The sequence below is a fragment of the Oenanthe melanoleuca genome, chromosome 14 (assembly GCF_029582105.1).
Source record: "Oenanthe melanoleuca isolate GR-GAL-2019-014 chromosome 14, OMel1.0, whole genome shotgun sequence".
Taxonomy (NCBI): domain Eukaryota; kingdom Metazoa; phylum Chordata; class Aves; order Passeriformes; family Muscicapidae; genus Oenanthe; species Oenanthe melanoleuca.
The window spans coordinates 14,285,678-14,298,655 of record NC_079348.1 but is presented as its reverse complement, the minus strand read 5'-3'; the positions used below and the strand labels follow the sequence as shown (position 1 = coordinate 14,298,655).

The 12,978-nt window shown below is 49.2% G+C and overlaps 1 protein-coding gene across 2 annotated transcripts in view; it reads right to left on the bottom strand.

The window, feature by feature from the left end:
- Positions 1-12,978, bottom strand: part of XPO6 (exportin 6) — a 55,977-nt gene that overhangs the window by 25,053 nt on the left and 17,946 nt on the right. For both annotated transcript variants that reach the window (XM_056503346.1, XM_056503347.1), the window contains exons 4-7: positions 10,824-11,021; positions 7,573-7,732; positions 7,207-7,284; positions 656-1,121 (exon numbers count right to left, since the gene is read on the bottom strand). In XM_056503346.1, the coding sequence (XP_056359321.1) occupies positions 656-1,121; positions 7,207-7,284; positions 7,573-7,732; positions 10,824-11,021 (902 nt within the window). The remainder of the gene's footprint in view (positions 1-655; positions 1,122-7,206; positions 7,285-7,572; positions 7,733-10,823; positions 11,022-12,978) is intronic.

The following is a 12,978-nucleotide window of genomic DNA, read 5'->3' as shown; positions in this document are numbered from 1 at the left end:
CAACCTCTCTGCCACTGTCAGCAGCCCTGTGACAGGAGGCAGCACCAAGTCACCACCCTGCCAACACCCAGGCTCAGCCACTCCACAAAACAGCAAGAGGAGTCTCACTTTGTCCCCTACAAGTAGGAATATCTGACATAAGAGAGTGGAGCTGGCCTAGGGAACAAAAGGTGGCAGTAACACCCTGGAAAATGAGAATACACAGCTTCCCAAGGTGCTGCTGCTGCCCTGCTGCCTCCAGCCAAGCCTGTGGAGAGCCCTGGAAGTGGAGCCATTCGCCACTGAACAGAGCTCCCCAGGCTGTGCTTGGTGCTGCTTATAAATAAATTTTTAAAATGAAAATAAAAAATAACCAGAAATAGCCATGGCTCAATGAAGGGTGGCAAGGTTCTGCTGTTTTCTCCCAAGTCCTGACTTGCAGGATGTGTCCCCACTCTCAGACACTGACCGGAGGGGACAGAGGGGACACTGCAGTGCCTTTACCTCACTGAGCCCCTTCTGTGCCCTGTGGCAGCTCTGGAGCCACCTCAGACCTGCAGCCAGACAGCAACAAACAGGGAGAGGAGGGAAGGGACATCCAGGAACACGAGCCCTCAGCTGGGCAGAAAGGGCCGCCCCAAGGCAAAGGCCAGCCCTGCAGGGGAAGCTGCCCTACCTCTCATCCAGCTCCTCCAGCCGGCTCTTCACCGTGTGCGCGTTGTTCTCCCTGGTGATCTTCTGCAGGAGGTAGAAGGTCTGCTGGAACATGCGCAGCAGGTACTCCTCGAACTCCATGGGCACGCAGTTCTTGGACATGAGCTCGTTGATGCAGGCCATGGCCAGCACGCCCAGGCGCGCCCGCTCCTGGCCCTGGCCCTGGCCGGGCCCCGCGCCGGGGCTGCCGCCGTTCACCGCGCACAGCTTGCGGCCGCGGCTGTCGCAGCCGAAGCGCGCAAAGTGGAAGATGGTGGTGAGCAGGGAGGGGGTGATGCTGCTGGATAAAGGGATCCAGCTGAACAGGTGGGCCAGGCACTCCAGGGCCAGCGAGCAGATGTGTTCGCTCTCCGGGTCCAGGATGGGGATGGGCTGGTTCAGCAGCTTGGCGGCGCTGGGGCTCTGCAAGAGGCTGCTCAAGAGGTCACCTGGGGGAGAGAGCAGTGTCAGGCAGGGAAACAGCACTGGGACTGTGCACCCCTTCATCAGGGCTCTGTCTCAGTCTCTTCTGCCTTCACTCAGAGCCAGCATTAACAAACACACAAAGGAAATGGGTTTTCTCGTGTTCAGGCTTGGTTGTTAAATCTTACCAAAAGTACAGAAAGTTCAGCAGCACTTCCAGCCACCTGCCAGAAGTGAGCAAGATGGAGATGGATCCAGCTGCTACAGGGTCTCTCAAAGCTAAAGAATCCAACAGGGAATTAACACCTACATAATTTATCCTTTTAACCCAATAACTAACTTCCTGTGACCCTCAGTGTGACACTGACTGACCAACCAGAAACTACAACCTGAAACCCATGGAGAAGGAAGATGAGCACCAAAAGAGACACCACCCAAAATCCTCCATCTTGTCCCATGCCTATCACTATATCTTATATTACTATATTCCATTACTATATTCTCTTATTATATTACATTACTATATTATATATATATATATATATATATATATATATATATATATATATATATATATATATATATATATATATATATATATATATATTACTATATATATATATATATATTACTATATATATATATATATTACTATATTATAAAACCCTCAAATTTAAAACCCTTTACCATGTGAAAACACACACTTCTGTTTCACTACACACCCATGATTTTAACTTCATCACTCAAATTTAGGAGCCTTCTCCAAGGCCTCAGGTCAAAGGCAGTGTTCTCCAGGGGGTCAGTGCCAGAAAGCACAGAAAGCTGAAAAACCCCAGGTTTGTGGGATCCAACAAGGCAGGGCATGAACCCCCAGCTGGACTCTGACCATCCTTGTGGATCCCTGCCAACTCACAACATCCTGTGATTCAGCAGGTTATTTTTCTGAGAGGAACTGGTGATTTCTGTACTCAGGAATTAGCCTCACACAACCTTCTGGCCTCACCAGGCAGGGCTCTCCTGGTATTTCAGGAAATACAATGCCACTGGGTGTGTTTTAGGAATTTATTATAAAATTCTACCCCTCATAAGATTGAGATCCTTGATGTAATCTTGGCACATCCCTGTTATGCTGAAGGTGACAGAGTCTTCTGCTGGCCTGTGACACTTTGGTTGTTGCCAGTCACACCTAAAAGCTCACTCAGGGCAGCACCTATTCCCATGGCAGACACATCCCCCAGCCTTCCAAACACAACAAAGCCTTCCCAAGAAAGGTGGAGTCTGAAAAATTTGACACAGCCTCAGGATTTATTTTCCATGACCTCTCCAGCCTCCAAGTGAAGCAATATAAAGTTAATATTTACAATACCCCGTGACAGAGTTCCACAGTTTCACCAGGAAGCTGCTTTGTTTGGGGTATGCCAGCTCCTAGTTCCACTTTCTACCCAAACAGGGAACAGAAATAATCCCTGCTTTCACTTTCTTTGTGTCAGTAGGCTTCTAACACAGCTCCTGCTCAGTTTCTTTGACAGAAGGAAAGTAACAACAGAAGGAAAACCTACAGGGAAGCCCCTCAAACCTTTAATGCCCTTCTGCAAAGCTTTCATTGCTCCTCTGCACCTACTGATACTGGAAGAGCAGGACTGCAGCCACCACTCAAGGTGCAGATGAGCCTTAGCTCCACAGAGCAGCACAGCAGGGAATTCCTCCTGACTGCTGCTGCTGTGAATTCTCTGCAGAATGATGGGGAGAAGTTCTAAAGTTAATCCTGCCTAGTCCAGGGTGAGCTCCCTTCTCACAGCAAGAGGGGACTCACCTTTCATCTCCCACCTCCACCCAAACCACCATCAACCCAGGGACTCCTTATCCCTGATGGTCTCTGCTGCCTCAAAAGCTTTTGGACTCCAAGGGCCAGCCCCAGCCAGGCTGCCTTTCCCCCACCTGCTGCAAAACCATTCACCTTCCCCAGGCTGTGCAATGCACTTCTCTTCCTTGAGTACCTCCTCACCTTTAATAACCTCTTCACCTTTAAAAATCTGGCACTTGCTGCATTACAGAATCTGAAATTCTTAGAGAATCTGACTGATTTTTTATGGAAGTGAAACATCCTGATACACCAGCATTGCCAAAATAACAGCTATGATTTACTGAGCTACTTCCAATGTACACAAGAGCCTGAGTGATGAACACATCCCTCCCAAGTCTTCATTTTTCACCAAGATTGATGTCTTACATCACTAAATTCATAATTCCCTGCCAAGCCTTATCATTGCTTCTTTCTCCTGCACTCTGGAAACTGGAGGCATCACATGGCTATGGCTGAGCAAGAGAATCCTGCCCTTCAGTCCTAGCACTGAACCCCCTGTGGGGACATCCACACCTGGACACACCTGTGCAGCTCATATTCTGCTTTTACAGACCCCCTGAAGCTCAACAAGGCCAAGTGCACCAGGGCTGGGGCAGTGCCAAGCACCAATCCAGGCTGGGCAGGGAATAGACTGAGAGCAGCCCTGGGGGAGGGATTTGGGGTGTTGGGAGGTGACAGCTGGCCATGGCCTGGCTGTGAGCACCCAGAACCCCCCCTGTGCTGGGCTGAGCCCCAGTGTGGGCAGCAGGAGGGGGGATTCTGCCCCACCAGGTCAGACCCCACCTGCAGAGCTGCCCCAGCCCTGGGGCCCAGCACAGCAAGGAGCTGGAGCTGCTGGAGAGAGTCCAGGGGAGCCAGGGAGATGCTCCAAGGGCTGGAGCCCCTCTGGAGCCAGGCTGGGAGAGCTGGGGGTGCTCACCTGGAGAAGAGAAGGCTCCAGGGACACCTCAGAGCCCCTCCCAGGGCCTAAAGGGGCTCCAGGAGAGCTGGAGGGGGACTGGGGACAAGGGATGGAGGGACAGGACACAGGGAATGGCTTCCACTGGCAGAGGGCAGGGCTGGATAGGATATTGGGCAGGAATTGTTCCCTGGGAGGGTGGGCAGGCCCTGGCACAGGGTGCCCAGAGAAGCTGAGGTTTGGAAGTGTCCAGGTTCAATGAGGCTTGGAGCAGCCTGGGACAGTGGAAGGTGTCCCTGGACATGGCAGAGGGTAGCACTGGATGAGCTTTAAGGCTCCTTCCAACCCCAGTTGTTATTCATTTAAACATCCAGTTTAGCCAACTCCACAAAAATCAACAAGAATTAAAGATTCTCATCTTTTAATCCATCCACACCAGAAACTCTCAATGACATTCCTGTAACTCACAGCAATTTGTTCAGGTGCTTTGCATGCAGTTAAATCACTGAAGCTTTCAGGTCCAGGGGTTTTCAGTGTCTTTGCAAACAGGTGACAAATTTACAGCATCAGCTGCATTCATGCCAAAGGAGAAAACTCCCAGTGACTGGCTCTGCAGCAGGTGCAGCCACAAATCCTTCAGCCACTCATTTGTTTGCCATAGGTGAGAGGATATTCCTGAGGAAGGGATTCATCAGGAAATGTGCCATAAATCATGCAAAGACAACATGTGGAGGCTGACACTGCTGCTGAGTAAATCCTACACCATGGCAATAACTCAATGTTGTCCAGCTTGGGACATTATCAGAGTTCCTTTGCTTAAGTGATATGGGAAATTAGTTTAATGTTGTCTCAAGTACTATTTAAAACCTATACAAGACTTGCAAGTCACCATTTCACTCCACTTCCCTGTGCAAATGAAAAATAGGAAGCAGAGGTTTTCCAAGTTCCTAAAGAGATTTGGGCTCTGATGGAAAATATTAAACACTTATGGGGACTCAGGAGCTTGTTTTGACTCTTGGAACACCTTTAATCTCACCTGAATGGGAAGAGTAAAAGGTGGCCTCACTTAAGCAATGAAAACATTTGAGATTCACCAGTACACAGGAATTGAGTCTCAGGGAACACAAAATGAGCAAGCAGTGGATTAGAGGGAAGCACCTGCTGTTCCTTTTGGAAGCAGTGGAATTATCACCTCTGGAAGTGTGGATGTGGCACTTGGGGACATGGTTTAGTGTGGCTCTGGCAGTGCTGGTTAATGGCTGCACTCAATCTTAGAGTCCTTTCCAACTTTAGTGACTTCAAGGAGTGGAAGCACAACTGATTTTAACATAGAGACAGCAAAGACAAAGCACAGAAAAAGAAAACTGAGAGAGTTTCACACAAACAAGTTTGCACAGGCAAAATGAAACTGCTGGTGTGGTCCTGGTTCTTAGCAATTATCCTGAAAAAACACTGTGTGAAAAGTTTGTTTGTTTTCCCTGAGAGGGGAGAAAGGAAAAGCCCAGCACAGAAGTGCAGCTGACTTCCAGTTTGGGAAATATGATCCCAAGTCACGAGGTGAGCACACAGGTGGATGAAAGCTGCCTCAGCACAAGCCCCAGGGGACTGAGGACATCTCCAACAGGCTTCCACGATAGCCAGCCCAGAATTTGCTCCCCCAGCATCATCCTTGACAATTGACACCAGAAACTTTGATCTTTTCTATAAATATTTCCTGTTCAAACTCTTCCCAGCCACAGCAAAATCCACTCTCCCCCTGCCAACCCAAAGGAATATTTCTTCCCATTAAACTTTGTGGTTTGTATATAAATATAGAAGTATCTTAAGCTCTTCTGCAGGAGAGGAGCACTGGAAATGCTGCTCAGACTTCAATGTGAAAGGTTTAGCACTAAGCAAAACACTGCCAACAGCTTATCAGAGGCAGCAGTCTGGAGCTGCCTGGTGCAATCTGGCCACAAGGAAATGATCTGCAGCTCTCAGGGATCTGTTCAAGGTCCCAGGGACAAGGAAATGTGGGACAAGGACACAAAATGTTCTCCATTTCAGAGGTAACTAAGAAATAGAGATGTAAATGGGTTAACAGCAGCTAAGCACTCACACAAAAGTCTAACAGAAATAGATAGAAAATAAACTTTCACAATCACAGAACAGTTTGAGCTGAAAGGACCTTCGAGCTCATCCAGTGCCACCCCCTGCCATGGGCAGAGACACCTCCCACTGTCCCAGGCTGCTCCCAGCCCCATCCAGCCTGGCCCTGGACACTGCCAGGGATCCAGGGGCAGCCACAGCTGCTGTGGGCACCCTGTTTCATTTCACAGAGATGATGTGGGTACCTTTATTTTCTTTTTCCCAGCTAGGATTCAGTTTTGCTCCACTGGCATTGATGTGCCAACAGCTGGAATTCAGGGGACAATGCCAACCCCATGCAAGACCACAGGCTTGGGGAAGAGGGGCTGAAAAGTTGCTCAGTGGAAAAGTGTGCCCAGGTGGGTGAGAGGACAATGGCACCTGGCTGGACCAGCATTGGGGTGGCAGCAGCACCAGGGCAGGGACTGTCCCCTGTGCTGTCACTGCTGAGGCACCTCCAGTCCTGTGTCCAGCTCTGGGCCCTCACAACACTGAGAGGCTGGAGCGTGTCCAGGGAGGGGAACAGAGCTGGGGAAGGGGCTGGAGCACCAGGAGAGGCTGAGGGAGCTGAAAAGGGGCTCAGCCTGGAGAGAAGGAGGCTCAGGGGGAACCTTCTGGCTCTGCACAACTCCCTGACAGGAGGGGACAGCCGGGGGGGTCGGGCTCTGCTCCCAGGGAACAGGGATGGGATGAGGGGAAATGGCCTCAGGTTGTGCCAGGGGAGGCTTAGGTTGGATACTGGGAAAATTTTTCAAAGAAAGGTGGTCAGGCACTGGCACAGCTGTACAGGGCAGTGCTGGGGTCACCATCCCTGAGAGGATTTCAAAGCCATGTATGTGTGGTACCTGGGTTAGTGGTGGCCTTGGCAGTGCTGGAATAACAGCTGGACTTGATGACTTCAGTGGGATTTCCCAACCTTATCAATGCCATGATTTTAACTCACTGTCATTAGAGCATTTTGCACTGAAACTTCAGGGAGGTTTCTGCCATCTGAGGACTACAAGCAGCTCTGTGGGCACAATTTAATGACATTTGTAGTGAGGTGTCCCCACAGTGGAATTTGTTTCTTTGTGTAGGGTTTTTCTTTCCAATCAGGAATTTGTTAGCCTGTGAAAAGCTCTGGGAAAGGGTTATTAGGAGAGCTTAGACAGTAAAGGGAGGAATCTGTGCCTGATACTGCAGGTTTAAGTACATGGAAACCCATCTTGTAGCTTTTCCTTACCACTTTCTCCTGAGGTTGGGGACGGTGGTGGAGTGGCAGCAGTAGCACTGTGCTTATCCCAGATGCTCTCCAAAATACCTGGCCAAAGAGAGACATTTCAGAAGTGCCTTCTCAAAGCCACACTGACCCAACAAACACAGCACAGACTGCAGGAGAACTTTGGGAGAACACACCCTGAGTGCTCTGAGAGGGACAGAAACTCTCCACAATGGCTCACTAAGAGAAGTCAATCTCCATCTCAGCAGCTGGTTCACACTGAGGGCAGAGCTGAGCGCTCCCACCCCATCTGAGCCCCAGGAGTGGCACCCAGCCCAGCTGTGGGTGCTGAGGGGTGCAGTGGCACACGGGTGGCAGTGAGAGTCGTACCTGTGAGCAGCCCCAGCACTGTCTGCACCTGCTCCAGCAGCAGCTTGCGCAGCTCCTCCTTGCGGGCCACGCTCAGGTCCTCGCGCGGACACGCCAGCTCCTCCGACGTGGTCTTCAGCATGATCAGCCCCAGGGCAGTGGTCACAGGAGACTGCATCAGCTGAGGGCACAGCACACAGCTGGCATGGCAACCTCCACTGACACACACTCACAGCCTACAGCAGCCTCCTGGTTTGGGCTGATGTGGCCAGCAATGTGGATTCTCTCACCATCTATTGAAGCCAGTGACCCTGATCTCCTGGCACATACCATCTGCTAATGGGCCATCTTTAAACCAGCTGGGGCAAACATCTTTATCTTTCCACAGCCCACCCTCCCTCCAGGAGATATCATCTGCTGCTGGCCCATTCAGTCCCACTGCATGACTGATAAAATTACATCATCCCATTGGGAGATGCTCCAGCCAGGAGGAGGAGCCAAGCCTTTCCTACCCAGATAAAAACAGATTTTGGACACCAAGGTACCATCTTTCCACTGGATTCCAGAGGAAAACCAGACCTTTCCACATCATCCCTGGACCTTCAGAGGAAAACTGCACCTTCTACAGGAGCACTGCTCCAGCTGAACCACATCTGCCACTGCAGGAGGATGCAGCCACCATTGAATGGGACTGCTGCCAACACCCTGACTGACTGACGGGTGTCAGCTTGGATTCTGACTCTGTCAGGGTTGGGACTGTTCTTTGTAATACTGCATTTCTATTTTAATTTTCCTATTAAAGAACTGTTATTCCTAATTCCCATATCTTTGCCTGAGAGCCCCTTAATTTCAAAACCATAATAATAATTTGGAGGAAAAGAGTTTACATTCTCCATTTCAAAGAGAAGCTTCTGCCTTTATTGGCAGACACCTGTCCTTCAAACCAGGACACCTCCCCACTGAGGAGTTCCCACAGACAGGTTCAGTTTCCCCAGACATGAATTTCTGGTGTTGCAACAGCTCCAGCCCCACGGGACTCCTCGGGGTTTCATAATGTCACTGCACACATTCTGCATCCCAGCACGGCCACAGAACAGCCTGTGCCTTCTGCTGGCTGCATCCTCTGCCCTCAGCCCTGCCCACGACCACCTCAGCACCAGAGCTCACACCTCACAGCACAGCAGCTGCCCCAAAAATCCCTCCCTCCCTTCCCAAAGGCTGCAGCCAGGAGCAGATGGCACCAGGCCACAGCTGAGGGATCTGACCTCCCCTTGCACCTCTACTGGATCTCAAACTGGAAACTGCATTTCTCCCAAAAAGAGGAACTTCTGCCTCATGCTGGAACAGGACTGGACAAAAAGCTGACTTGTGCCTTCATCAGCCACTGGGATATTAAAGACTTCTTCAAGTGGGACAAAGTTTTGTCCCACTGCTCTTCACTGCTGCCCAGACACATCCAAAGTGATTTATGCTCTGCTCCCTCTGGGAGAAAAAAGTCCAAAGCCAATCCCAGTTGCTACAAGTAATCCTTGAAGCCATAATTCTGCAATACAGGCTGACTTTGCTGCTGATCCACTGATCCTCCAAAGGAGAGCCAGGCTGAGTTAACACCATTAAAAACACAGTTTGGTGAAATATTCTGGGGAGAAAATAGCCCATCCAAAAGCTCTTATCTTGACTTTTGTAAAGGAAGTCCCAGACACAGGAGCAGATAGCAAGGAACTCAATGAAACATCCAACTTGTTGCTAAATTGTGAAGGGACTGAAAATCATCTCTCAGGATGTTTCCTGACAAACCCAAGGAGTTTTAGCAATGCCAGCACTGGCACCTCAGGCTAAACAAATTTTATACCTCTAAGGAAGCAGTACTTTATGCAGAATGACTGGCTTTACATAATGATAATGCAATACCCCAATTTACCTTTCTTTTCCACCCCTCCAGTGGTTCAGTAAAAGGTTTAGAGATTACTCAGACTACTTGGATACAATTTAATGCTGAAGAACAAAGAACATGCTGCAAATGATCTCAGAAAAAAGTCCTGAGACAGGGCTCATCTGCAATTCTAACAGCAAATCATTCTGCTCTTCCTTCTGTTGAGGCCCTGGAATTCAGCATTACTGTTTTTCTTCCACTTTCTCTGAACATTTTAGGAATGTGTCTGCCACATAAATTAATTTATGGAAACATTTTCCTCCACTGCTGAGCTCACAAGGAGAGGCTTAAGGGAAAATAGATTCCTCAAGTGAGCTCTGCAATCCCTTAAGATAACCCCAGAGTGCTAGAAAGGCCAGAAGAGCTCAGGCTGCCTTTCAGTCCAGATCCAGGTGAAATGAGAGGCAAAACTCCACATGAGTTATCTCCAAGTATTTGTTATCAAATTGATAACTGAGGCAAAAACTCCAGCATGTCCCAGTCCAGAAGAGTCAGAAAAGTGATTACACCAGCCAGTGATGAGCTCTGCAGCCAAGAGAGTTTTTTTTTAAATTTTGCAATTAATACTAGATCCATTTGCCTTAACAAATAAACTCCTGCCACTCGAGGACATGGATTTAAATAACTGCCTTGTGGCTTGGCCGTGGGCTTTGCTGAATTCAAATCATGTAATTATGTCAGCAGAAAAAGCCTGTGCAGCACTTCAGTTTACACTCAGCTCTTTAAGCCAATTAGGAACAATTTAAAGGGAACTGGAGACAAAATACTCCAACAAAAAGAGGTTTGCACCAGCCTGGTGATGCTACAGCAGCAGCCTAGCTCAGGATTCCCTGTAAGGGGAACCATTCCAGCTAATAACATAGATTCAGTCAGGATCCTCAATTCACAGCTGAGCCTTCCTGCAGGAGCCCTCCTACACACCCCAACAACATCCCATCCCATTAGTGACTCTACTGATGAGGGACCAGAGATTTTGGGGTGTCTTTGGCAGTTGGGTGAAAAATCTGCAACAGCCCCCATTGTAAAACTGCCCTTTTGAGAATAAGTGACACATCCATCATTTACTGACTTCTTTTTTGTTTAAAGAAAACCCCTACTCCTTGCATTTTCAAGAACTAGCCCATAATATTTAAAATTCAAAGTGAATACTTGTGGCACAGTGTACATTTACCACTGGAGAGGAATGTCACATGGAAAAAGTTGAGGCTTACGACAAAATTAGAAAGGAATTTACAAAGCAACATTTACTATTTAATCTTCCTCAAAAGAAATCCCTACTCAAGGAAAGCAAATGATGTTTCCAAGGGAAAACCTGGCTTCATGCATGGAGAGTTCTCACCTGCAGGATGTTGGTGAAGAAGTCATGGTAGAACATGGGCCAGTCCTGGCGGCCGATGTCCACGATGACTTTGCAGAGCTTGTTCCTGATGAAGTAAGGCAGAGTTTTGTGCTGAGCCAGCAGCAGCTTGGGCAGGCAGCTCCTGATCTCCATCTTGTCCTGGGATGGGACCCCCAGCCACATCTTATTGATCAGGTTCTGGAAAAGCAATGGACATCCCAAATGAGCTCATCTCGGACATGCTTCTCTGAGGTGACAATCCTGACACTGAGAATCTGGAATTTCAGACTGATTTGGGTGGGAAGGGACTTAAAAATCATCCTGTTCCAACCCCTTGCCATGGCCAGGGACACCTTGCACTATTTCAGGTTGCTCCAGCCTGGCCTTGGGCACTGCCAGGGATCCAGGGGCAGCCACAGCTGCTCTGGGCACCCTGTGCCAGGGCCTGCCCACCCTCCCAGGAACAATTCCTTCCCAATATCCCATCCAGCCCTGCCCTCTGCCAGTGGGAGCCATTCCCTGTGTCCTGTCCCTCCATCCCTTGTCCCCAGTCCCTCTGCAGCTCTCCTGGAGCCCCTTTAGGCCCTGGAAGGGGCTCTGAGGTGTCCCTGGAGCCTTCTCTTCTCCAGGCTGAAAAACAGAAAACAGGGACAGAGCATCTGGCAGAGCTGCTGCATCTCATGGCCCAGGACTGGCAGTGCCAATGGAGCTGCAGTCACTGGTTTAACTGGTTTTGGGTTAAGCAGACCTCTAGTAGCAGGCACAGAACCATTTCCTTTACTTTTAACCCTGGGCACCGAGGGTTTCCCCTCTAAAGGGAGAAGCAGAGCCTTGGATGAAGCAGGAAAAGAAAAGCAGGGGAGGAGGTTTGGTTTTCCCTGCCCCTGATGCCACCCAGGTCTCCTGAAGCTGAGCTGGAAGGTCACTGGAGCAGGCACTGCCTGGCAGTGACAAGGCACCACTTGCACAGAAAGCTTTTAGTCCACTTTAAGTCAGACAAAATCCCAAGGAAAGCAGAATAGCAAATTGCTTCCCTGCCCTGATCCCATTTAGGGCTCTGGAGCATCAGGAGCTGAATCTCTTGGGATAACCCAGAGAGGAGGCTGAGGCAATGTCTGTGCCCATCTGCAGGATTCAGCCTGGACAAAGAGAATGCTGGAGATCACACTCATAGCCTGGCTTGGGTTGGAAGAAACTTTAAACACCCAAAACTGGAAGATGATGTATGGTCAAAGGAGATGCAATCCACAGGAGGATGTACTGCACAGAGACACCAGTTCCAGGGGAGAGCTACACAAGGATATTTAGAAATTCCTAAAAGAAGTTGATTTTGGTGTTTTCTAGCAGAGAAAATCCACAAGTACTGCTTGGAAACAACCAGCTGAGGGTTCCTTGATGCAAGTCCAGAATCCCAATAATACTGGAAGATGTTTTAGCTTTAACATCTTTTCATGCCCCCTGTGTTCTGTCCTACTCCTCCCACCTGCCAGCAGCAGCTTTCTCCCTATAAATGCTTTAGGGAAGATGTTTTCTTTTGCAAAAAGCAGGAGGTGACAAGACTTCATCTGGAAGGGGGTCAGGAGGAGTTTTATTCCAAATCCACTGCTAACTTGCTAAGGAGTTTGAGAAATCCATGTGCTTGGGTGGTTTTGGGAATGATCCTTGTGCTCACACCCTTTGGACTGAATCCAGTACCCAAGGACAGCTGGGGAAGCTGCAGACTGGGACAGACCATGGCTCTGAGGACCAGTTAATGCCCAGCACCGCACCAGTTATTTTTGGGAATTCAAGCTCCTCCATGGAGAAATCCTCATCTCCCAGCTGAGCTGGGGACTCCTGTTCCTCCCTCTGCACTTGCACAGTGATTTCTTTATTCTGGCCACAATTAGGTTTTTCAATGCTACTTTTTCCCCCTCCAGGGAAGCAGAGGCTCAGTAATCAAACTCCTGAATAAATAAAATAAAATATCCTGAGCTGGTAGGATGATCCCAAGGATCACTGAATCCACCTCTTGGCCCTGCACTTGTTTTGCTCATCAGGAAAATCAGTGGGACACCATCCCCTGAGCAGAAATCATTCCCATGTCACCTGCCATGATCACCCCTCTTTGAGGGGAAGGTAAATCAGATTCAATTTGCAGATGGGGTCCAGACTC